This window comes from Pyrus communis, chromosome 10 (assembly GCF_963583255.1).
Source record: "Pyrus communis chromosome 10, drPyrComm1.1, whole genome shotgun sequence".
NCBI lineage: Eukaryota > Viridiplantae > Streptophyta > Magnoliopsida > Rosales > Rosaceae > Pyrus > Pyrus communis.
The window spans coordinates 6,535,735-6,558,558 of NC_084812.1; the positions used below are offsets into that span (position 1 = coordinate 6,535,735).

General features: G+C 37.6%; 3 protein-coding genes across 5 annotated transcripts; 1 reads left to right on the forward strand and 2 right to left on the reverse strand.

Moving 5' to 3' along the window:
• Position 1: 1 nt before the first annotated feature.
• Positions 2–8,758, reverse strand: LOC137748313 (exosome complex exonuclease RRP44 homolog A-like). The gene is made up of 24 exons (XM_068488453.1): positions 8,448–8,758; positions 8,210–8,347; positions 7,949–8,106; positions 7,767–7,822; positions 7,445–7,567; positions 7,150–7,280; positions 6,812–7,049; positions 6,370–6,523; positions 5,832–6,072; positions 5,480–5,636; positions 5,269–5,337; positions 4,705–4,830; positions 4,271–4,323; positions 3,964–4,070; positions 3,230–3,284; positions 3,015–3,114; positions 2,436–2,547; positions 2,030–2,150; positions 1,838–1,897; positions 1,641–1,746; positions 1,462–1,557; positions 926–1,007; positions 772–837; positions 2–532 (listed from the first exon to the last, which is right to left on the reverse strand). The coding sequence occupies exons 1-24, from the start codon at positions 8,499–8,501 to the stop codon at positions 334–336; spliced, it is 2,802 nt and encodes a 933-aa protein (XP_068344554.1). The 5' UTR covers positions 8,502–8,758; the 3' UTR covers positions 2–333.
• Positions 8,759–9,705: 947 nt separating this feature from the next.
• Positions 9,706–14,133, forward strand: LOC137747134 (serine/threonine-protein kinase/endoribonuclease IRE1a). Its single transcript, XM_068487158.1, has 7 exons — positions 9,706–10,229; positions 10,442–10,646; positions 11,364–12,619; positions 12,768–12,939; positions 13,067–13,314; positions 13,450–13,753; positions 13,854–14,133. The coding sequence occupies exons 1-7, from the start codon at positions 9,892–9,894 to the stop codon at positions 13,998–14,000; spliced, it is 2,670 nt and encodes an 889-aa protein (XP_068343259.1). The 5' UTR covers positions 9,706–9,891; the 3' UTR covers positions 14,001–14,133.
• A 377-nt stretch (positions 14,134–14,510) lies between these two features.
• LOC137748312 (glutamate receptor 3.6-like) lies at positions 14,511–19,338 on the reverse strand. Of its 3 annotated transcripts, XM_068488450.1 has the most exons (8): positions 19,144–19,338; positions 18,787–18,978; positions 17,985–18,352; positions 16,513–17,858; positions 16,147–16,427; positions 15,972–16,003; positions 15,452–15,858; positions 14,511–15,322 (listed from the first exon to the last, which is right to left on the reverse strand). In XM_068488450.1, the coding sequence occupies exons 3-8, from the start codon at positions 18,262–18,264 to the stop codon at positions 14,843–14,845; spliced, it is 2,826 nt and encodes a 941-aa protein (XP_068344551.1). In that variant the 5' UTR covers positions 18,265–18,352; positions 18,787–18,978; positions 19,144–19,338; the 3' UTR covers positions 14,511–14,842. The 3 variants fall into 3 exon arrangements, with proteins under 3 accessions (XP_068344551.1, XP_068344553.1, XP_068344552.1); XM_068488452.1 differs by lacking the exon at positions 18,787–18,978; XM_068488451.1 differs by lacking the exons at positions 18,787–18,978; positions 19,144–19,338 and adding an exon at positions 18,628–18,658.
• Positions 19,339–22,824: the final 3,486 nt, after the last annotated feature.

Below are 22,824 nucleotides of genomic sequence, written 5' to 3' on the forward strand. Positions count from 1 at the left end.
ATTTATATTCCTCCTTGCTTTTTCCAATTGTGATTAAACCTCTTGAATGACAATTTTGTGCATAAAACACACCACTGTTTCACGGGGCATGCCGTCTTTAACCTGCAGACTGCTTGTAATCTCTCTGCTCGACACTCAAACACCAAAACTCTCACACCGTAAGTTCAAGCACTACACAAACTATACTAAATGAAGCTATACAATATTTCTGTGTGTCCTATGACATATCTTAGCCGCCCAAGATGGTTAGGACCAAGCTCCTGGCTCACGCCACCGTTCCAGACACTTTTCTCAACTTAGAGGAGGGTACTGGGGAGAGGCAAAGTTGCTGGTCTACACTAGCGATAGTTGGAGTTTTGGCCTGTTGGGCTGGGGTTCCACAATCTCCATATGAATAAACACTGTCTGCAGAACGCTGTATGAAATGCTACCGTCCATTTTTCTAATCTTCTGTTGTTGCTCGTCCACATACCATTCTCCGCCTCCCTTCTCACCCCTTGGTGTCAAGTACACCGGCCCTTCTATGCCGTACCTGAAAAGGGTTGAAAAAGAAAGAGTTTACTAATATAAACCATCTCCATAACTTAACTCCTAGGTCCATTCCAGAATATTTGAGTCAAGCATCCGGAAGATAAAAGGTCAACCAATTTTTCATCAAGCACAAGAACAGGAGACAGCAAGTTCTGTTGAAAACACCCTCAAAATACTTGCACGCCTATGCCCAACACTCATAAAAATTAATTGAATTACTTATGAGGTTAGAAAACGTACTTGGGCACAAATACGAAAAATCCATTGGATCTTATTCTGACTATTCTTGCCTCTGTGTCCGTTGGCCTACATGAAAGAAATGCAACATTATCAAAGAGAGACAGGGAGAGGGGAAGGAGGAGCAAGACAGAGGCAGACAGACAACAGATCATACCGTTTTTTGAAAAAAATGAGAGTATGGAGCTCCACTGAGGCCCTACTTGCCATCTGGGCATTCCTATGCCGATAATTTAAATCTGTAGCAAAAATAAGTGAAGCAACACTCTTAGAGCTCAATATGTACAAATCGAAAAAAAGTTATATATAAATTGCTTAGTGCATAAAAGATATGAATATAAATGATTTAATCTTGGCTTAGAAGAGCAATAGGAAAGAAAAAATTTCATTACAGCGAACTATACAGAATGAGCACATATGCAATCTTGGATTATAAACCAAGTAGCTGAACAATACTTAGCTCCTTAAAAGCGTGAAAATTTGATATATGTTGATGTGCAAGTTAGCTCTGAAATTAGTAAAAAAGAAACAGAAATATTTGGAAACACACCAACTTGTTATCAGCTTGTGGGGTAAGGAGCCAAACATTCTTACTCTAATATTAGTTATGAACATAAAAAATCCAGCCACATGGGTAATACTAAGGTTTGATCATTTATTGAACTACATCAAACAGCGAAAGTGGTTTCATACTGTCAGCAATGCTTGTGAGTTGGGGTCCGTCTTGGAATACAGTTGGAAGCTTGTATATCCCCAAAGATGCAGCAAGCAACCTGTGTACTATGACATCTGCAGGGAAAGAAAGTGGTCGAGTCAAACAACAATAATTCGACAAGATCACCAAGAACTACATGGCTAAAACTGACACTAACCTGCATATCTCCTAATAGGAGAGGTGAAATGAGTGTATAGAGGCGCTGCAAGCCCATAATGAAGATATTCCGGAGGGCTGAGATCCCCACTACAGAAGTAAACAGCCTAAGATTGCAATTACAGGGTAAATCCAAAAATTTAGAAAGTTGTCCTTCAAAGTAATTTCAACTTCATTCAACCATTCAAGTTAAATTACCTGGGTCATGCATCTCGTAGCCAATATACGAATCAGCTTGTTGAAGTACGGATCATCACCCTGAAAAAGATTTAAATTTGCTTTTATTAAAGAGAGAATAAAATAATTAAGCAAAAATTTACATAACTTGGTAGTCTGGGACCATCAGTCTCATTCTAGTAACATATACGAACGAAGTTAACAAACACATACCACAGCAGAGTCAAGTGAATCAGCTAGTGCTTTTGATGATGAGACATCCAAGTTGAGACCAATAGCAGCAGCTGTACGCAACAGCGGTTCAAGCATCTCTCTGGTCGGAGTAGGGTGGCGCCTGCACACACAAAATCAAATGACCAAAAAAGAGAGGCGACAGAGTGTCAAGGCAGCTATGCACCATCCTTCCACAGCCACAAATATTTTAAGAAAAAAAAAAAAGATACTTCAATACATAAGAGAACTACGATTTACCACAAACTGATACATTTCAACTTAACCAACCCAAATAGATCGCTGTACCACTTTATAGCCTTAATTTTAAGCAAAAGACAACCAGAACGGTGTTCCAGGAAATAACATGAGACCAAGAAAAATGTTGAAGAAAAGTCCATCAACTTACCTCAATAGTGAACATAGAGGGAAATGTTTAAGAATCTTCTCAGCAACTGAAACATTAGCGGCAAGCATAAACTCCTCCACCATTTGGTTTGCTTCACGTATCTGGTACATACCTGCAGAAACAATTCATGCAGTGATTTTAGACAAGTTTTCTCTAAGATGGATACATGAATGCAAGATAGGGAATTAGTCATTTCTCTCCTCCTGAGTAAATGTTTTAAAAAAAATGAAAAACTGAACAGATAACCAAAGAGCCATAAGAATTAAATAACTCTACTAGAAATAAGCAGATCATGTTTTAATGAAACCCACCCAGGTGCTGATAACTTCCAACCCAAAACACCAAACATAAGAATAATATGATACATACATCACCAACTATAAAATCAATATTATGCCTACACGAAGCAGCACAAAGTAATCAATTTCATGAAATAAGGTAATTATTATAGTGGATTAAGCAACGGCACAACTGATATTGTCAGTGCAAGTAGAATTAAAGTTCAACATTTAGAGTCAGATTACCATCAATCAAAATTTAATATGTTGGACAAGAAAACTTGCCATTCAAACAACATACCTATATCAAGAGGATCATGAGTCTCAGTGTCAATTTCAAATTTGACTTCAGCAGATGCAAGAGTTAAGGCTCCTCTCTCAATACGCCTTGCCCTCATTATCTGTAGAAAAAGCGTAATGTTCAGAGGTCAGAGAAGTCAAGAAATTATGATGGCACGTTAAAACTGTTTAACTAATGAATTTATAACCAACGAAGAAGAGCCCACGTGTGCATACCTTTGCTAAAGAGTTCATGTTTCTTAAATCTGTAGTTAATGGATCCATCAACCGACTGCAGTAATATAAAAGTAATAAGAAAACTTTATTATAGAAATTCAAAGATAAAAGAAACTTCTATAGTGGACACAGGAAAGGGACCAAGTTACAAAAATCCATGCTGAAGAAAAGATTAAACCATTGGTGCAAGTTTAAAATTCATCCTAGAGTTTTTTTCTCTCTTTTCACTAAGTGGTATAGCAACAGAAGTTGACACTTGCAGGCTTCTCACTATCCAGGATTCAAAGGACGAGGCTAAAGCTCAACCCAACACATTACGAGTTAGCCATTCTGGCTATTTATTTATCAGACCATTCCCAGCCCAACGGGCACATTCTGCAGAGACTTCATCCCATACAACTCACTTTGTTTTAATTGTTTAGATCAACTCACTTCTATCATATCCATCTTACAATTACAAATCTTACTTTTATATATCATGGACGTGTCATATCATCGCAAAATATGATGCCTAGAGAAGTATAGAAAAATAATGGCATTTTTATACATCATAATCGCATGTACATGCAATATTTAGATCGAAACGTAACAGGTGGACGCATGTCTAAGTGAAGGAACACAATGTTCATGTAGCAAGAACATACCGGGTACAAATCTCTTATTACTGTAACTAGTAAAGTTTACTAAGGTTTAAAAAGTTATTATGATTATAATGACGAGAGTACAAAATGTACCTATCATCCATCCTCGCTTGAGCTTCAATGTAAGATAATGCTGCACACGATTTAATAACACTTTTGGTGTATCTTGCAGAAATAATCTCAGCCTCAGCTGTCATTTCCTGAAATTCAGGTAAACACTTATATACCAATTCAAAAAGGAAAGAACATACTCTGACATAGGTTCGTCCTATCCTATGTATCAGTCAAATATAAAATGGTATCTCTAAAAACTATAATAGATGCATGTGTGGTGTGTGTGCAAGGATGCAGATAGAAGAAAAAATGTCTTATCATGACTAGTTAGTGAGAGATCATATACCCAAATGACAGAAAAGGCTAGCCTTTCCACATCAGCTCGAAGAGAACATATATCTGCATAAGAAGAATTATATCTTTAAATTACAGAAAATTCAATCACAATATAAAGGAGGGGAGTGCTAGTAACCTTCTCACTCACCTTCTCATTTCAACCTTCTCACTTCTACTCATGCCATGTGCATTCAACTAGCACGCAAAACTAAAAATTTAAATACTTTTTGGTTGACAAACTAAAATTTTAATTATATTAACAAAGGAAGAAAATTAGTGGGAGTTTAATATAGTTAAAATTTTAGTTTTTGAGTCCTAGTGGAGTACACATGGCATGAGGAGAAGTGACAAGGTTGAAATGAGAAGGTAAGTGAGAAGGTTGCTAGCATTTCTCTATATACAATACAACACTCATTACAGAAATTTTTAAAATTAAAAAGTCACCTTCTGTCAGAGGTTTTGGAAGCATGTCAATGCGCCGTTCAACAAGGTAGACCGATGTGCCTCTTTGTGAAGCCTCATCATCAAGAGGAGTGCCCGAGTGTACAAAATTTGTTACATCCGCAATATCTAGTTAAAGTCATTAAAGATACAGCTTGTACTTGTAGTGTACTCATGTTATACTTTTAAAAAAAACATATCCGCTTGGAACCCTTAGAGAGGTGACAGAATAAGGCATGTATAACACATACAATGAAGCATCCTCCTAAAGACAAACATTTGGAAATGATAGAATACTTAATGCACCAAACAGAAGTAGGAAGGATAGAAAGCAGCAGACAAGACTGAACTAATGCTAATTAGCAATATATTCTGAAAAAATAAAAAACTCAACTTTTTTTCATCTGAACTTTCAGAGAACATCTCTTCTTTCAGACTTGTGTTATCCCGACACACAGATAAATGCACACGCTTTATTCACAATGCACAGATCAACCATACATTTCAGTTACACATGCAACATCACTTATTGATACTTATTGATAAATGTCATGAGGTTAAGGATACGGACTCCAACTTCGTAATTTCCATTTGGAAGAGCTGTACAGTGCAATGCATCATCTATATCCTTGCATCCTGCAGAAACAAGAATTAAAGTAGGCTATCTTAATATTTAACTAAATGAAAAAATTATACAACAGAAAACAGCAAAACTAATAAGAAAGCAGAAAGAGGGAGAACAACAAATATAGAAAGAATTAATATACGGGTCATATACCAGGAGGATCAACGCTAAAGACACGCAATTGTCGCAAATCCTGTCTAATAGGATTTGCCAAATCTTCAGAAGACACAAACCATGGTAGCGGCGGCAGGCATGCTAGAACTTGAGAAGAAAATGGTCTTGTATTTATATCATTCTCAATCAAGACCACCTGCAACATCCAAAAAAACAAATTAGTGTCACTGCCATCTAAACTTTAATTGATTGGATGTTCAAATAGCATACAATGTCTTTAGCTTTTTTATTTTTTTGGGGAAAGAAAAATAGAAAAACTATGCACTGTAGGAAACTAAAAGATAGATGTTCAACCAAATAAATGCAAACAATTTAAACCCTTCCAACCTACCTCAGTTTCAGTATCTTTATCACCTATTACTCCTATGGTTCGTACATAATGGCCAGAAGGATATCGAGATAAAGGGTCCCATGAATCAACTGCCACAGTAATTCTCTTGTCCAGCAGATTCTCAAGCTGTCGAGTTTGAATTCGAATCTTCGGAATCCTACGATCTTTTGAGACAAATAAAGCATGGGCAATACCACCACCACCTGCAGGCTTAGCCATGGGCTCCAAAGATCCACAATAACTGCATGAATATCAATTTCTATCAGATAACAGAACCAATAACCAGAAAATGTCTTCACAAAAACCATCATTTGCAAGTGCAAATTGAAGTGTATGAGAATCTACAAACATCCTGGTTAGAGTGGGATGTTAATAGAGCACAACAATCACTGGCATATTCACAGACATCCTAAAAGATCACACATTTTTGCTACCTACTTAAATGAAGAAACATATTTCAGCCAAATAATAACAAAATCAGAGACCACTTCTGTCAGTGAGACAAAAATGGTTCATGAAACCAGTGAAGTCGACTTACGAATGCCAATTTCGCTTTATAATACCAACGACACGGCCAGATGGTCGATTTGGGACAGATTCTGTTACGCCAGCAGAACCATGTGGAGCTGTAGTCCTAGGAGCGTCATCAGCACTGCCTGGAACCAGATGAACATCTTCTTCTTCCTCATTCTCTGCAAGTTAGTACAAAATATACCGATTAAGAGAATTAAATGAGAATAAAAGAATGCCTGAGTAGAGAGAGAGAGAGAGAGAGAGAGAGAGAGAGAGAGAGAGAGGGAGAGAGAAATAGAGAGATGTTTTCAGCCTTCTACCCGAAAAAATGTAACTACAAACTAATTTATAACTAAGACCTAAAATCTACCTTAAAACATGAACTCAAACTTATAGTTTCCGACCAAGCCCGACCTTCATCAAATTACATTTATATGCATATGTAGCGTTCATATTTATTACCATACCTTCATCTGCTAGTGCTATAGATTTTTCCTGCCATTGATCTTGAGGCAGAAGCTCAACTGCCACTATATCACCATCAAAAGCCCTATTCATGTTTGTACGTCCATAGATTATAATTTCATCACCAATGCTCTCACTTCCAACATATGCTTCAAATGGGTTGTAACGATTAACTCGAAGTTTTCCTTGATGGTATATGCCACGATGCAAACCGGAAGTAATTTCAGACATGGGCTTATGCTGAAAAATTAAAGAGAAAAAGAAACTGGTAAGAACCAAATTTGATTCATAAAACTGATAACAACATCTAAACGCATGAATGCAGAGTCAGTCGCAATACCTCTGAGTAGACGACTTTCCTTTTCGATGGTCTCAAATCTTCAACGTCCTCCATCTTTACATCTTCTGATGCAGGCTGCACGAGCAGATCAAGCAAATCTGGCCGACTCAATGACCTCACAAACGATTCAACTGAGGACAAGAAAATAATTTCCAAGTGAGTGATTCCGTTAAATTTCTGTCAAAATGATGAAAACTGAAAACAATCAATTATGTGGATATTAAACTTGTAGGGCAAGTCCGAAACATAAGAAATGCTGTAAAAAAAAAGACTTGGATAGCAAACATATACAGACCTGTCTCTGCAGAAATTCCCTCTTCAATAGCCTTCCTCTTATTCTCCTTATCATTGGTTATAAGTAAAACCTTAGCTGAGCCAGCAAGATGACTTTGATACCACTGAGCGGCCACCCGAATTGCTGAACAACAATTTCTTAAGTGAGAAAAGAGTAGGAGATTAACAGATACATACCACACAACAAACCAAAATCCATCACCATCAGGTGGACACTAGTATTGGACAGTGTTGGCAAGTAACATAGACACAAAAAAAGAACAAGTACAAAACACCAAGCATATCATGAAGAATTACATTGCATAATCAAAACAAGCGCAAACCTCTATCATTTCGATCATTTTTACTTTCTCCGCTCATGTCCGTAACATATGTATCCCTGAATATAGCAGCAATCAATAAAAATCAAAATACGCACCTAAAATCGACAATATCAAAAGCAACCTATCTATAATGAGCACATTCCCACATTTTAACATAAATAAGTAGAATTTTCATAACCTACTTGTGATGTTCATTCGAAAAGACGAAAAATTTCCTCAGAGAATTGCTGCAAAGAGCTCTAACTCTATTGTAAACAGACAAGTTCCTGTTTTTAACCTCTTCCAGCACAATCGAAAGCACAACCACATCGTCAATCGCCGGATTCTCAATCAAATCAATCTGTAAACACCACCAACACAGCTCAAATCATTCGTTCATTCATTCGCAATTCGAAAAAAAATTAAAAAATTAAAAACAAAGGGAACTTGACACGAACTGTAACCTGATGAAGGACGACATTGGTATCAAAGATGAGAATGGTGGAAGCGGTAGGGCTCAATCGAGCTCCGGACGTTTCGCAAACTTTGCATACCGTAGCTCCGCAGTATATATCATGCCGGAGATAGTGTTCTCTGACGACCTGAAAATCGAAGCACAACGAAATCGAAAACCCTATTTAGCTTAAACCCTCAATTGGAAAAACAGCAGCGCAAAGAGGAAAAGTTTGGGTCTTTTGGGACCTTGGTGATTTTGCCGCCTCTGGTTCTCTTGACAAATGACTTGTTCTGCAACATGTCTCGGCCTCCCTGAGACGTGCGACGGTGTCGTTTTTATTAGGAGGAAGGAGGCGGTGGAGTGAACTGGAAGGCGGACACAGACTGTAAAGTTTGGTTTGGGAGCGCGGGGACTGCAGCGTGAGGAGATAGACGAGCGGTGGCTTCAAGCGGTTTATTTCACAGTCTCCGGTTCGACCGTTACTGTGTAGGGCCACGGACAAGTTCACTCTCTACATTTTTTTCAAGCAAACTGATGTATGTTTTAAAAATTCAACAAGTTAGCCAAAATGATTGAAAACTTATTTACTTCTTAATTGTTGAACGAATGCAATTGACCACGTAGCGATCATGTATTGATTAGATGATGACAGATTTATCATTTGAAGTTTGCGATTTTTTTATTTTTTTTCAAGTACAAGCAATATTCTAGGAGGAGGACGGTTGAAAATTTAATTTAGAAAAGTAGTGGGATGAAGATAAAATCTTAATATTTGATTACTTCAGCTATTTCCCAAGTCTTTTGATTTTTTATATACTCATCTTTTGTTAATGTCCTTCTTTTTTTATGTATATCTCGCTCGCACCTCAAAAATTTTCCATCGAATGACCTTGAAAATGCTCATCACCACAATACAGTCTTGGACTCTCTAAGACATTTAATTAAGTCATTAGATTACGCCACACACTGAACTATTTATAAAATTGTTCTCTCAATTTAGCTTTTAAGTAGTTTTTGAAAGAAATTTAGAACTAATATGATTTTTTTTTTCTTCTAATTTACTAAAATGATAAATCTTCAAATGAAATAGGCTAGTAATTGTATTAAATACATATAAGTATTATAGTCAAATTTCATATCTTCATTTCTTATAACAATATTATGTTTCTTGTAACCAAGTTATAATATATAAATAAATAAAAACTTGCAATTACTCATATCATAATCAATAGCAAGTTCGTAATATTGACATTTTCACATTTTAATATTTAATTTGCATGCATATATAAACACTATTAAGAAATACGAATGTTAAACAAATGAGAATGTATATTGTCTTAAATCGTCTAAATAATTTAGTAGAAAGTAAAAAAGAAAATTACCGACTCCCAAACAATTTTTAACCTTGAAAAAAAAAACAATTTTAACGCCTCAACTGTTATTAAACCCCTTGTTTGTCCCAATCAAAGTCAAAGAATTTCAATTGATTTTCTTATTTAATTTTTCCAAAACCAAAATTAAATACGAAAATGCGGAGAAAATCAGTCACGAGAAATACATCCCGACAGGCAACGCAGCCGTACGGAGTCGGAGATCCTAAGAGTGGATGGTCCGCCGACGTTTCGAATCTCCGACGCTGTCTTCTCCCCAAAATCCAAAAACCCCTCAGCTAAATCATCGATACGCGTCATGTTCTTCTCCATCCAATCTCCGCCGATGGATCGCCGCAATTCAATTCCGATATTTATCCTACTCGTAGCACTGATCGCCGGTTTTCTCACCCGAAACGCCGACTTTTCGGATCTTACCGACTTCCAGATTGTCGGTCCGCCTCGGAGCTATGACGGCGCCGTTTTGAACTCGGTCAGCAGCAGCCAGTTGGAGCTTCCGGTCTTTTACCAGACTAGAGACGGCGACGTTTTGAACTGGGAGAACGGGGAGAGCAGGGCATTGCAGCCGTTGGGGTCGCAGCAGAAGGAGCTCGAAGTCGTCTCTCGCTCTCCAAGCCGAAGACTTCACTCCCATACGTCAGTTGACTCAGTTCCTTCCTTTCAATTGTTTAATTTCCTTTGGTTTTTTTTTTTTAATTATTTCATATTAATTTCGAATTCGATTAATCGATTATTGTGTTTGGTCGATATTAATTCTGAATTCGATTTGAAGTCCGAATTTTTCTGGGTCAATGTTGATTTTGAATTTCGATTTGAAAGTTTGAATTTCTCTGGGTTAATGTGGATAGGGAGGATGAACCTAGAACTGCATTAGTTGCTCTACTGGATGGAACAATACAATTAGTGGATAGAAATTCGATGGGAATTAGATGGGCGTTTGATTCGGGGCCGCCAATTTACAGTTCCTATCAGGCTCAAAGCGGCAGTGGGTACTTCATATATTGTGGTGATGACTGGGACTTGTACGAGCACAGCGATCATTTTGGTCGACGGGTATGTCATCGAAATGCCACTATGTTTTGTTTATTATTGCATACTTCGTTTATGATTATATCGGTGTTACTCTGAATTAATTGATATTATCATTTGGATGCGGTGATTGTATAGTTGTGAGATTTGTCTTTAGGAGTGTTGCGTCTCAGTTTGTTTTAAGAATGAACTGGCAAAGTCGGTGACTTTGGTAATGCAATTTAAGATTCACGAGGCCTACAGTGAAGTCCAAGGAATCTTTGATAAATGTTACCTAATTGCAGTTTTGTGGGTGTAATTAGTCCCTTTTTTTGGTGTTTATGTTATGTCACCGTTAGCTTCGTTTTATTGATAATACAAATGGGGTGCCTAACTATCTTCCCATATCTAAATAGACAATTGCATCTTGGTTTTCTGTTGTTTTACGTATAAGTGTTTTTGGAGAGACAAAATTACCACTGCCTTTGATTCCTCATTTTTCTTGCATTCAGGGCTCATAGCTGTAAGATGTTCCCTACCAAGTTAAAGTTTCTGGATTATGAATTTATGACACAGACTAAATATGATCATTCCCAAAAAAGCCCCTTTTGCTACTTAGAAGATGATGATGTGGATACTGCGTAGAAGTTTATTTATATCTGAGTATTTGTTGCTTGTAGAAACTGTGACCTTTTTTTGGGAAAGGGGGATGGGTTGTCACTGCTTTTTATACACTGATCATTGACTTGCATGTACTTGCAGAAAATTCCATCGACTATTGCTGAGTATGTGGATAAAAAAACGCCTAAAGTGGAGGAGGATGGATCAGTTACACTTGGACATAAGAAGGTCACCTTCTTTGAGGTTGGTCTTTATACCGGAAAGGTATACCGCTCATACACTCTATCCGAAGATAATGTTAGAGATCGAAAGAAGTTTGTCAAGCCCAGTTTGATAAACGGAAATGCTGGTGAGCCGCGAATAGTATTCTTCAGAATAGATTATTACTTGGTGTCTTACCATCCGTATTCAGAGGAAGTATCTTGGAATATGACAATTGCTGAAATTAGGGCTGCTATCCCTTGCAAAGATATTGAGAATCTGATTCGTGGTTCTAAAACTGGCAGTCAGATTGCATTACCATTTGACTGTCAGTCAAAAGCACTTGTTAAGCGCGAGCGAGATCATGGATCATTAGAGCATCAACAGGCAGACACTGTGGTCAAAAAGTCTGCTTCAGATCTGGTTGTTCCTTTGAACAAAAAAGATCTGGTTGTTCCTTCAGAGCCTGAGGTTCACAATATGTTTCTTCATTGGTCAAAAGCATTTGCTCTTGCGTTTTTGTTTGTAATCCTCATGGGCTTTGTTGTTTACCACTTTGTTTTTCTGGTTAATGGTCAAAAGCCTGATCCGAAAGCTTCACCTTCCAAGAGGAAGAGGAATCGGAAATTGGGAAAAAATGGAATTGTTGAAAGAAAAGAGGAAAGTGTATTATCTCAAGATGAGGAAGCTTTAACAAACACCGAAGGTGATAACAAGATATTGCCATTTCTTAACAAACTCTTTGATGGTGGTACTAATGGTCGCAGGATTGGTAAACTAGTGATTTCAAGTACAGAAATTTCTAAGGGAAGTAATGGTACCATTGTCCTAGAGGGAGTTTATGAAGGTCGACCTGTTGCTGTAAAACGCCTTGTATTAGCCCATCATGACATGGCTTTTAAAGAGATTCAGAATCTTATTGCATCTGACCGACACCCAAACATAGTAAGATGGTATGGAGTGGACTATGATAAAGATTTCGTCTATATCTCTCTGGAGCGATGTATATGCAACTTGGATGATTTGATACAAATTTGCCCAAATTCCTCTCAAAATCCAGTAGCTGGAGAAGAAGATGCAAAACGAGTTCTGATTGAAAACGAAGTTCGCTTGAAGTCATTGAAGAATATTATGTCAGATGTTAATTTGTGGAAAGTAGATGGCTTTCCGTCATTTCTACTATTGAAATTAACGAGGTTGGTTAAAAATTCCATTATTGGGTACAATCTTTACCAAGGGATAATAACCAATCTCTTGGTACTAGGTGGTTACTGTTACGTCAATTGATGTGTTATTAGATTGGTTTAGCATCTTATTGACCTTTTACGTTTGTCTGTGACACAGGGATGTGGTTTCTGGTCTTGTGCATTTGCATGAAATGGGGATCATTCATCGTGACTTAAAGCCTCAAAATGTTTTGTTGATTAAGGAAAGAACCTTATGTGCAAAGCTTTCCGACATGGGTATTAGCAAGCGCCTTATCGGGGACATGTCTTCTTTGGGTCATCTTGCCACTGGAAAGTACTCTTTCCCTGTCTACTTCAAACTTTAAACACCCTACCTATGATATTCTCATCAATTCTAGTACAAGTTCATCTTCAAAATCTGAATTACAAATCTTAAATGTTAATTACTTGATTGCAGGTTGTGGCAGTTCGGGTTGGCAAGCGCCTGAACAGCTTCTCCACGGGCGGCAAACACGTGCGGTGGATATGTTTAGTTTAGGTTGTCTCCTATTTTATTGCATCACAGGTGGTAGACATCCATTCGGTGATCAGCTTGAACGTGATATAAATATTGTAAAGAACCAAATGGATCTCTTCTTGGTAGAGCATATTCCTGAAGCTGTAGATCTTATATCTCGTTTATTAAACCCCGACCCAGAGAGAAGGTAAGACTATTAGTTTCTCGTAACGAATTTCTAGGAAGAAGTATATAGCACCACTGGAAGGATTTTTTTTAGCCATATTTAATCAAGGACATGTTGAAATGTTTGTTTACTAAAACATTCTTGGTTTGTTTCCAGGCCAAAGGCATCGGAAGTGCTGCTCCATCCTCTTTTTTGGAACTCCGAGACAAGACTCTCGTTTCTTCGCGACTCCAGTGACAGGGTAGAATTGGAAGATAGAGAGGCTAACTCTGGTGTTTTGAGAGCGCTAGAAAGTATTGCACCCATAGCTTTGGGTGGGAAGTGGGATGAAAAGATGGAGCCTGCATTTCTCACTAACATCGGCCATTACAGGCGTTACAAATTTGACAGCGTTCGAGACCTATTGCGAGTCATTCGAAACAAATCGAATCACTACAGAGAGCTTCCAAACCAAATTCAGGTTTTTCCTTTTTATCCTTTTCCTTTTCCTTTCCTGCTTAAGCTTTCTACGTGCACGAACCGGTGATGTTTACTCTCTTCTTTTCCGGCCACTGTATCAGGAACTCGTCGGACCAGTTCCAGAAGGATTCGATTTCTACTTTGCGAGTCGGTTCCCGAGACTTCTGATTGAAGTATACAAAGTTGTGTGCCAAAACTGTAGAGAAGAAGAATGCTTTGGCAAGTATTTCAAAAGCAATGCAGATTGACGCTTTTGATAATGTATTAGTGTTCCATATTTACTATTTGTCTACGTGTAAATGCAGCTGTAAATAATAATAATATTACATATATAATTATGTATATCATTCTCCTTAAATAATTTAAGGATAGCTTCCGACTGAATGAATAAAGTTTAGAAACACGTCTCATCCCAGCTGCTGTTTCCCCTTCCCCCAAACTCTCAGAAAATTTTCGGTGTACCTTCACACGGCCACGTGGTTTATATGTTAATAATTTTTACATGCTTTATCGCATATTACTCATGTCGTTGATTTATATTATAAAACATATATCAGTAAAACTTAACTTTGTGGTCCATCACCAAACTTTTTGGGTCGGAGTTTCACTTGTTAAACCACATATGAAATTAGATTTGACTTTGTTTCGCTTCTCTCCCAAGGAGGAATTCTTATATTTATGTCGATTACAGTCTAGCATACGTACATGACTCATTAAAAATGGGAGGAAAAAATTTATGCTCGCATTTCAAATTGTGATTAGCGTCGGATAATTTCATGTACGTATAAAATAAGAGCAAGGTAGATTTCATGTCATTCTGCATATATTTGTATACTTTTAACTTTGCCAAAGAGCTTTGCCCAAGCATTCCCATAAGAGTAATGCAGCATGAAAGATATATAATGACATGAGTTATACACACATGCTTCTAAGTATCGCAGCGGGATTGTAGTTTAGATAGTTAAGAGCATTCATCTCATGCACGTGAGCTCCTAAGCTCGATTTCCACTCCCAAATATTGCTTGTATTAAGAACTCATTCGTATCAGACGAGCCCTCATGAAGTCCTACTTGGAGTTAAATGGTTCTGATCAGGCAGGATTACCATTATCTAAACTCCGACTTGAAGATGATTGATCAAGGTGTCTTCTTTTCGAGTTAGACATCGCTTCATCTTCCGCGCTTCTATTTGATAACCTCTCCATTCGTCTTCTTTTCGACCGGGTTTTCACTTCCTCTTCCTTCTCATCAACAAATGTGAGAAATGTTTGAACACGCGCGGACGTGGAGCTACCAGTAGAGATCAGTTCCTCGGTGTAGTGCTTGCTGAACTGGCGCAGCATAATACAGAAATATATAGCGAGTGCAAGGAAGCAAGCTGCACCACAAATAATAAAGAGGCCCCCGAAGCTTTTGAGTTGAAGCCTGTCGACTTGCAGCTTTCCACCATTTGAGGCACAAGGAGTTCTCATAAGCCATTTATCATAGATCCTTTGTAGATCCCCGTTCTCCGACAGCTTCAGAAGTGCAGTAGACAGGTCCACCGCTAAAGGCGAGTCCCTTGGAAAAGCCTGATTTGAAATGAACAACGCATTCTTGTCAGACCGTGTAAACTGTATCAACGAATACTTGTTTGAATATGTCTATAGATTGACAATTTGATAACGCAACATGTCAGACTATCTAAAAGAGAAACTCACAAATCCCCAACTGGTTTTGGTGAACTCTTGACCCACAACACTGAATTCACATCTGCTTGAGAGGAATAGCTCAATGAATGCACGCTCGTCAATCACTGCAGTGACACCACCTCTATGGGGACCATCTTTCAAGGCTTTGGCATAGTCATCTGGCGTGATAAGAGGAACGAGTCTGGACTCGTCAACGTTGAGTTCATCAATTAGATAATTCCGGGCAAATGAACCCTGCTGGTAGCCAATGGGATCGTTGCTTGAAAGCAAATCGTCAAGGCCTTTGATAGAGGAAGAAAGCTTTTGCACTGTAAGGATTGAGGTCAAACTTGCAGTGTAGCTTGAGTTGATTATAAGAACAACAAACAGCCATATAATTAGAACTAAGCGACCAAGGGTGCTAACTGTATTTTCTCCTGCACAAGATCCCAATCAAAAAAATTAAAAAAAAGAGTAGATTAGCATTGCTGAAGCTGCAATTTATCCATGGCTGCTCAGAGATGTACCGAATTAGTTCAAATTTACTTACTATGTGCAAAGAACCAAGTCGAAAAGCTAAACCTGCAGAAAGGAAGCAAGGATTGTGAGTGATTTTGGGATTACATCAAGAAGATAAAATTCGTAACACGAGTAACTCTACAAGGAGATACGATGAGAAAATGACACCAGGATTAGACGACATGATATAGTTCTTAATTACTTACCACAGAATAGTGACGAATTGTCTTTTAGGAGGCCCCCGAAATTCATCATTCTGCCTATGCTCTAAAATCCAAACAACTGTTCCAACCATGAGAAAGAAGGCGGCCGTGACACCCCACATCATTGGACTGAATGGCCTCAGGAAAGCCCAAGGATTTGAATTCAATATTGGCTTAACAGGTGCAACTACTACTAGCCCAGATTCGATATATGGCTGCGTAAAATCCGCCATCCTTGTTCGGTTGGTGGTGATTGCAATGTCACTTATTGCTCCATCGAATTCCTATATGAGACAAGATACGAGAAAATCAGAAAAAACATTTACCTTCTGAGGTTTTAGGAAATGTTCTGCATACAATGATACTCACACCCGTTTGGATTTTGTGCACAAGGTCAGTGACACTTGGATTCTTATGGCCATCACCGAAAGGAATTAGTTTGTATGGGACAGCATAGGGCAACAAGTTCACTGCAGCAGTAAAAACATCTATGCAGTACCCAGTGAACAAGTCATTGCCATCTGAGTATGAAACGAATTCACGAAAACTAACACGTCTTGAGACTCCAAACCTCAAGTGCCTTCCGTTGTTTGGAAACACCCAACCACGAGGCTTCTGCGTTGCTTGTCCAGGCCAAACCACACTGTACACTTTATCGCTTGAATCAGAATGATTTGGTGCCTTTGTGTAAAGTGTTTCTGGAGGCGCAACTGATAATCCCGAAAAATTGGACCAATAACCAACCTTCCTAATCCCCGTTCCAATCACATTTATGATCTCGAATGCAGGATGAATGAGGTCCTTTTGTGGAGTAAACATTATCGGGCCAGATACACCAGTCATATTAACCTGCAGAATGTTTTTCAACAACAGATTGCCTCCATTAAAGATGCTCAGAGCATCAAGATTTAGATCCCCTCCGCGAAGCTGAGTCAACCTTGAATCATTTGAGAATGAAAGGTTTCCCCCTTGATCAAAAAAGGCATTAATTGCATGAGCAAGCAACCACACAGTATCGTAGGCATAAAGACCGTAAGCATTCAACCCAATTGGGCCTTTATGTCCACTAGTCAAGTTGCTCCACCTTGAAACAAATTTTCGCTTCAGTTCTGTCTCTGGTGTGTACATGCGCAATGTTAGAACTCCCTGCATAGCATCCATCGTATCTGAAGGGAGGGGAGAGTTGGTATCTATTAAATTAGAAAGCCAACTGGTGGCTATCCAGACATATCCAGTTCCCATCATGCCAAGATACTTGGCCACTTCGAACACCAGAGAACCCCAACTGTCATAAGCGTGAACAACAATAATCCGAGACTCTGTTAAAGCCACATTAACCAGTACATCAGTGATGCTATCCCGGTTAGAATTAAGGACCAATGGCGCCTTGTATGATATCCTGCATCGTTTCTCAGCAAGCTTATTTGATAATGCAGTAATCCCATTTCTCCCATGGTCATCGTCAACATAGAGTGCAATTACCTCCCTCCATTCGTAGTAATCAACCATATCTGCTATCGCAGCCATTTGATAAAGATCGTTTTGGGCAGTTCTAACAAAGAAAGGAAACTGAAGTGCTGACAGCGTGGGGTCTGTTACCGAAAATGATACTAGAGGAACTAGGAGCTCATTTGCAATATTAGATAATATATGAGCCGTGACAGCATTCAGCGGTCCAATTATCGCCATTGTGTCTTCCTCCATGAACCGTAAGGCTGCAGATAATCATAGAATAAAGAACCTTAGTTTGTTTACTTATCAATGAATCAGTGATCCTACTACCTGTATATTACAATGTAAGAGAGGATTTTAAAACTTTTGAGCAAATTCGCAAGAAGTACCTTCTATAAGGCCCAGAAGTCCACTGTAATTTGAGTCCTTCATTGTAACTCTCATCTTGGTTCCACCAAGAACAGATGGATCAGAATTCACATCTTCGACTGCGGCTTCTATTGCCACTTTGGCAACTTTGCCAATAAAGGTATCGAAAGAGAAAATCGCCCCAAGATTCACAACATCTGGTCTAGTGGAGACATTGCTGGCACCATTTGAGGCAAACCCACTACAGAAAATCATCAACACCAGCAGCCAAACTATACTCATGGCTAACTGTTCAACCATGAACCCTAAAATTTTCACCTTTCTTTGCCAAGGAAGCAAACCGACCTCCCAGAAAGTGATATAATCAACTGCAGTTCATACTCTAACACTACAAAATCGAAAAACATCGAAAAATAAGCAAGACACTAAAAAATTCATCCAATAACATGAAGAAACATAGGTGCTCAAAGAATCTGCAGATTTAAGCACAACAGCATAAGCTCCAGAAGAAGTGGACAAAACAGGGTTTAAGAAGAGAAATTATCATTAACAAGTAGATCCAATCTGAACACAAAAGCTAATTAATAAGTGGAAAAGCTAATGAAAGCCGCTAACAGAGACAAAAATTGAAGTAAAAAAGCAGCTTTTGAGGAAAGTGCTTACTTTGAGGGAAAAGCAAGAGCTCTCAAAAAAGAGAAATTTGATTTGTGGGGTTTACAACACGATGCATATATTAGTACATTCAATTCAACAGTAAAGGGCAATTAAACAAAGTAAAAAATAAAAAAAAACAGTTAATCAAGGGAAAAAAAAAAAAAAAACCTGAGAATGTTGATTCCAGATGAAAAGACAACTAACTCGACAGCCGTTAACTTAATCCAAAGAACTGGCCCAAAACCCAGAAACCCTTTTGGAGAAAACCCGTTGCCGCCACAGTGACATTTTCGTTGCACCAAATTCACTTCCCGATACAAGAACAACTAAAACCAAAAACTTGGCCAACTGGGTTTGTATCTAAATAACAAAAAAACATATATAATGAAAAAATAATAATAATAAAGATTGGAACTTTATTCATTTGTCAAACATTAATAGAATGTTCTGAAGATTCCCATATATTATTGAGAGAATATAATAGTATGATTCGCATGCTTCTAACGTGGGGTTGGAAACTAATACCAGGTCTAAAGAGAGAGAGACTTTGTTGGCCCTGCAGAGATGTTGCTTCATGACATCAGGATGACGACCTCTGAATCTTCAGTGGAAACAGATCTGGTGTTCGTGGATGTCCAGTTTCTTGCTTTCACATTTTAAAGTTGGGAGGTGTATAATTCTCATCAAGAATTCTTGTTTCAGGACTGTTCTTTCTTTTTTGGATGTTTCTGCCACCAAGTGATAAGTTGATAACAATGTACACGAAATGTATGTACGATATGATTTGATTTGTCTTTATCTTTTGTAATTACCCTAATTAACGGGTAGAATTTTTTTGAACAATACCTCAACCAAGTGACGTAATTTACAACTCTAATCATTCTGTTTTGATTACCGTCATGAGTATGATAAGAACATCACCTTAACAAAGTAACAATTGGATATCACAAAACCGTATAGTCATTGGTAATAAAAAACGGAATATGTTGAGTATTATTTTTTCAGTAATTGACCTGATATTTTCTTGACAAAATAAACAATTGGTACGAGAAAAATTGCCATGTCGCCAAACAGTTTATGAATGTTTTCAGATTGCTAAAATGGTTTAGTGACAACTAAAAGTGCTTCATAGAAGAACATGTCATATGCTTATTCAAGAAAGGTCTTCAATTATTTTTACAAGAAGCACCTGAATCTTGATAAAATTTTAACATGTTTTTTTATAGGGGAATGCTAGCAACATTTTTACTTTTTATTTTAATCTTCTCACTTTTTCTCATGCCATGTGAATTATACTAGCATGCAAAATTAAAAAGTTAATTCTTATTGGTTGAAAAACTAAAAATCTTAATTATACTAACAAAGGAACAATAGTGTTTGACAAAAAAAAAAAAAAAAAAAAAAAAAGAACAATAGTGAGATTTTAATATATTAAAATTTTAGTTTTGAGTGCTAATAGAGTACACGTGGCATGAGAAGAAGTAAGAAGGTTAAAATGAGAAGATAAGTGAAAATGTTGATGGTATTTGTTTTTATAATAAAAGCAGTTCTAGCATAAACGCATATAAGTACAAGTATTCTTTATAAAAGCAATTGCAAATAGATCAACGAGTCACGCAACAAGAGAAATAAACCGTACGTAACCTTCAAAAACCAATAAAAATATATATAACTAGTTACATTTAAAAATATAAATGAGTATAACTCCGGAAAGTGTTATATGGCTTTATGAGCAAAGGAGAGCACGCCCATGGCACATATTCCACTTTCTAGTGTGCCTCCTAATTCCTATTGCTGCAAATGGAGGGACCAGAAATACTCGGTCGGGCCTCATTCAGTAACTGTATAGGTTCAATTAATTGGCTTAACCTGGAAGCCATGGGCGGGCACTTTTGAATCTTCGTATATGGACCACATCGGACACTGAGTTCAGTTGGCTGCTTGCCCCGAAATGACACGGCGCATGCACTCAATATTTTTTTATATGATTATTTTAAAGAACTTTGCACAAATATATTGTCAATTTAATATCAGGGACACCACTTTCATTATAGATGTGACATCTCTGAAAATCTTGAAATTTCATGATTATTTATGTGGTGCGCGTGAGTTTTTTTTTTATATAATTTTAACGAAAAACTTCTGGTACAATTTATTTTAATAAAAAATTATATTTTTATACTAAAAAGTTAATTCTGGTACTATTTACTTTACCTTTTATTTTGCTCTTATCGTTAAAAGTCAAAGTTTTCAAGCTATTTTCATTAGTTTTTTTTTTAATTTTTTTTTTAAACAAAACGATATTATTTACCTTAAAAGAGAGAAAGTGGATTTAACCTCACAATGAGGTAGCAATAATTTGATACAAAATTCGCTTTTGACGAGAATTGAACATAAGATTTCTCACTTACCAAATAAAGATGAATATCATTAGATCATAGTACTAAATAGCAAACACTTAATATTAAGTATTTTCACTAGAATTGTAAATTGGGTTGGCTTGGCCCTGAGAGGTCAAGGCCCAAGGCTTACCCGGTCTTAGAGCATCTCTAGCGGATGGACAAAATGCAGGGCAAGGGCAAGAAACATGCCCTGCAATACCAAAAATCACCTCCACCGGTCCAAGGAGAAATTAATCAAATTATAGTGTTAGGAGGATTCTCAACGGATCATCTTTCTGAGGATTCTATGAATTCTTCAATCATATTTGTTTATCATACATCATGCAGTAAAAAATTATTGTAAATTTTTTAATTTAAAATTGAATATAAATAATATCTGACAAAAACTGACTGCATAATATACAAAGAACGAATGTGATCGAAGAATCATCGAATCCTCCCAAAGAGGATCAGGCGAGAATCCTCACCCAGTGTGATGCAATAGATGCTTAGTGGTGAAACTAACTAATCATATTTGGACACGTACAAGAGTAAAATGAACAATTGAGTCCTAAACTTTTCTTCCTTCGCGGAAAACAAAAAATCCAAAGAGCCTAAAACAACCACGCCGGAAACTACATCGGCGATGATGGCAAGCGAAGGAGTTGATTTATTGTCTGAAATTTTGTGGCTCTCTAGCGAATCTATCTTTGGCGGCGTTTTAGGAGGCAGATCAGGGTTGGGTCCAGCGAGATTCCTTGAATTACTAAGCTTGAAGATCTCGAGTTCGTTCAAGATTGCTCTTGTTTCTGGTTTCGTTCCTCCCCATCGACCGACCAGTTTGATAAATTTGTTCCAGTTCTCCGCCCTATGGCTCCAATCCCACTTGCCTGCTACCGGTTGCCATGGCTGTGGACTCTCTGTTTGTTTACCTTCTTCTTTGCAATTCCCAATTGACGAGAGATTCCTAATTTTTTTAACGAAAACTAATGAAAAAATTTTGAAAACTTTGAGTTTTAAATAAAAGGTAAAATGAATAGTATCATGTTTGATTTTTTAATAAAAAAATATTATTTTTTTATTGTTCTTAAGTCTTTAATTTACTTTTAATTACAAAAAAAAATAAACTATAAGTCCAACTGTGAAAAAGCAGTTAACGTTTACCTGATAAATTCCCTAGTCCAAGAGGAAGAAGGCAAGTGGTGAACCCTGTGAAGCTCGCCCAAAAGCCTGAGCAACATGCCATACGTTGAGCTAGCAGATATGACCCGACATCATGTTGGCGTTTTGAGTTGACTCAGCGAGTTAGATGAGTCAGTGATATTTTGGGTGTCGGTGGTCCATAAATTGGGGAAGGGGAGCGACGAGCCATGAAATCGGAGAAGGGAGAGGGCGCCCATCTCATAGCCTAGAAAATTCAAGCTTATGAGCGGGCGGGTCGGGCCTAAATTTTGGCCTTTAATCTTTTTTCATTTAATGATAAAAAGTAGTGATTTTGTTGAGAATTAAACATATGACCTTTTAGTTTTATTAATTTTCAATTGCAATTTGAACTAATTAAGGTATTTTATTTGATTAATGTAGTCAATTAAATTATGCGTATTAAAAAAGTTAATTATTTTAAGGAATGTTCAAAAAGTATGTAAATTACATCGGGCCATGTCAGACTAGGCTTAAGAAAAGGGCCTAAGGGCCGAACCTAAATCCCCGCCCATGGCCTAAAATGCAAGACCCAGGCCCTGCCCGTTTAAGATCAGGTCGAATAACCAGCCTTAAGATTGGGTCGGCCCAGCCCACAACTTAAAAAACAGAGTTGGGCTCGAGC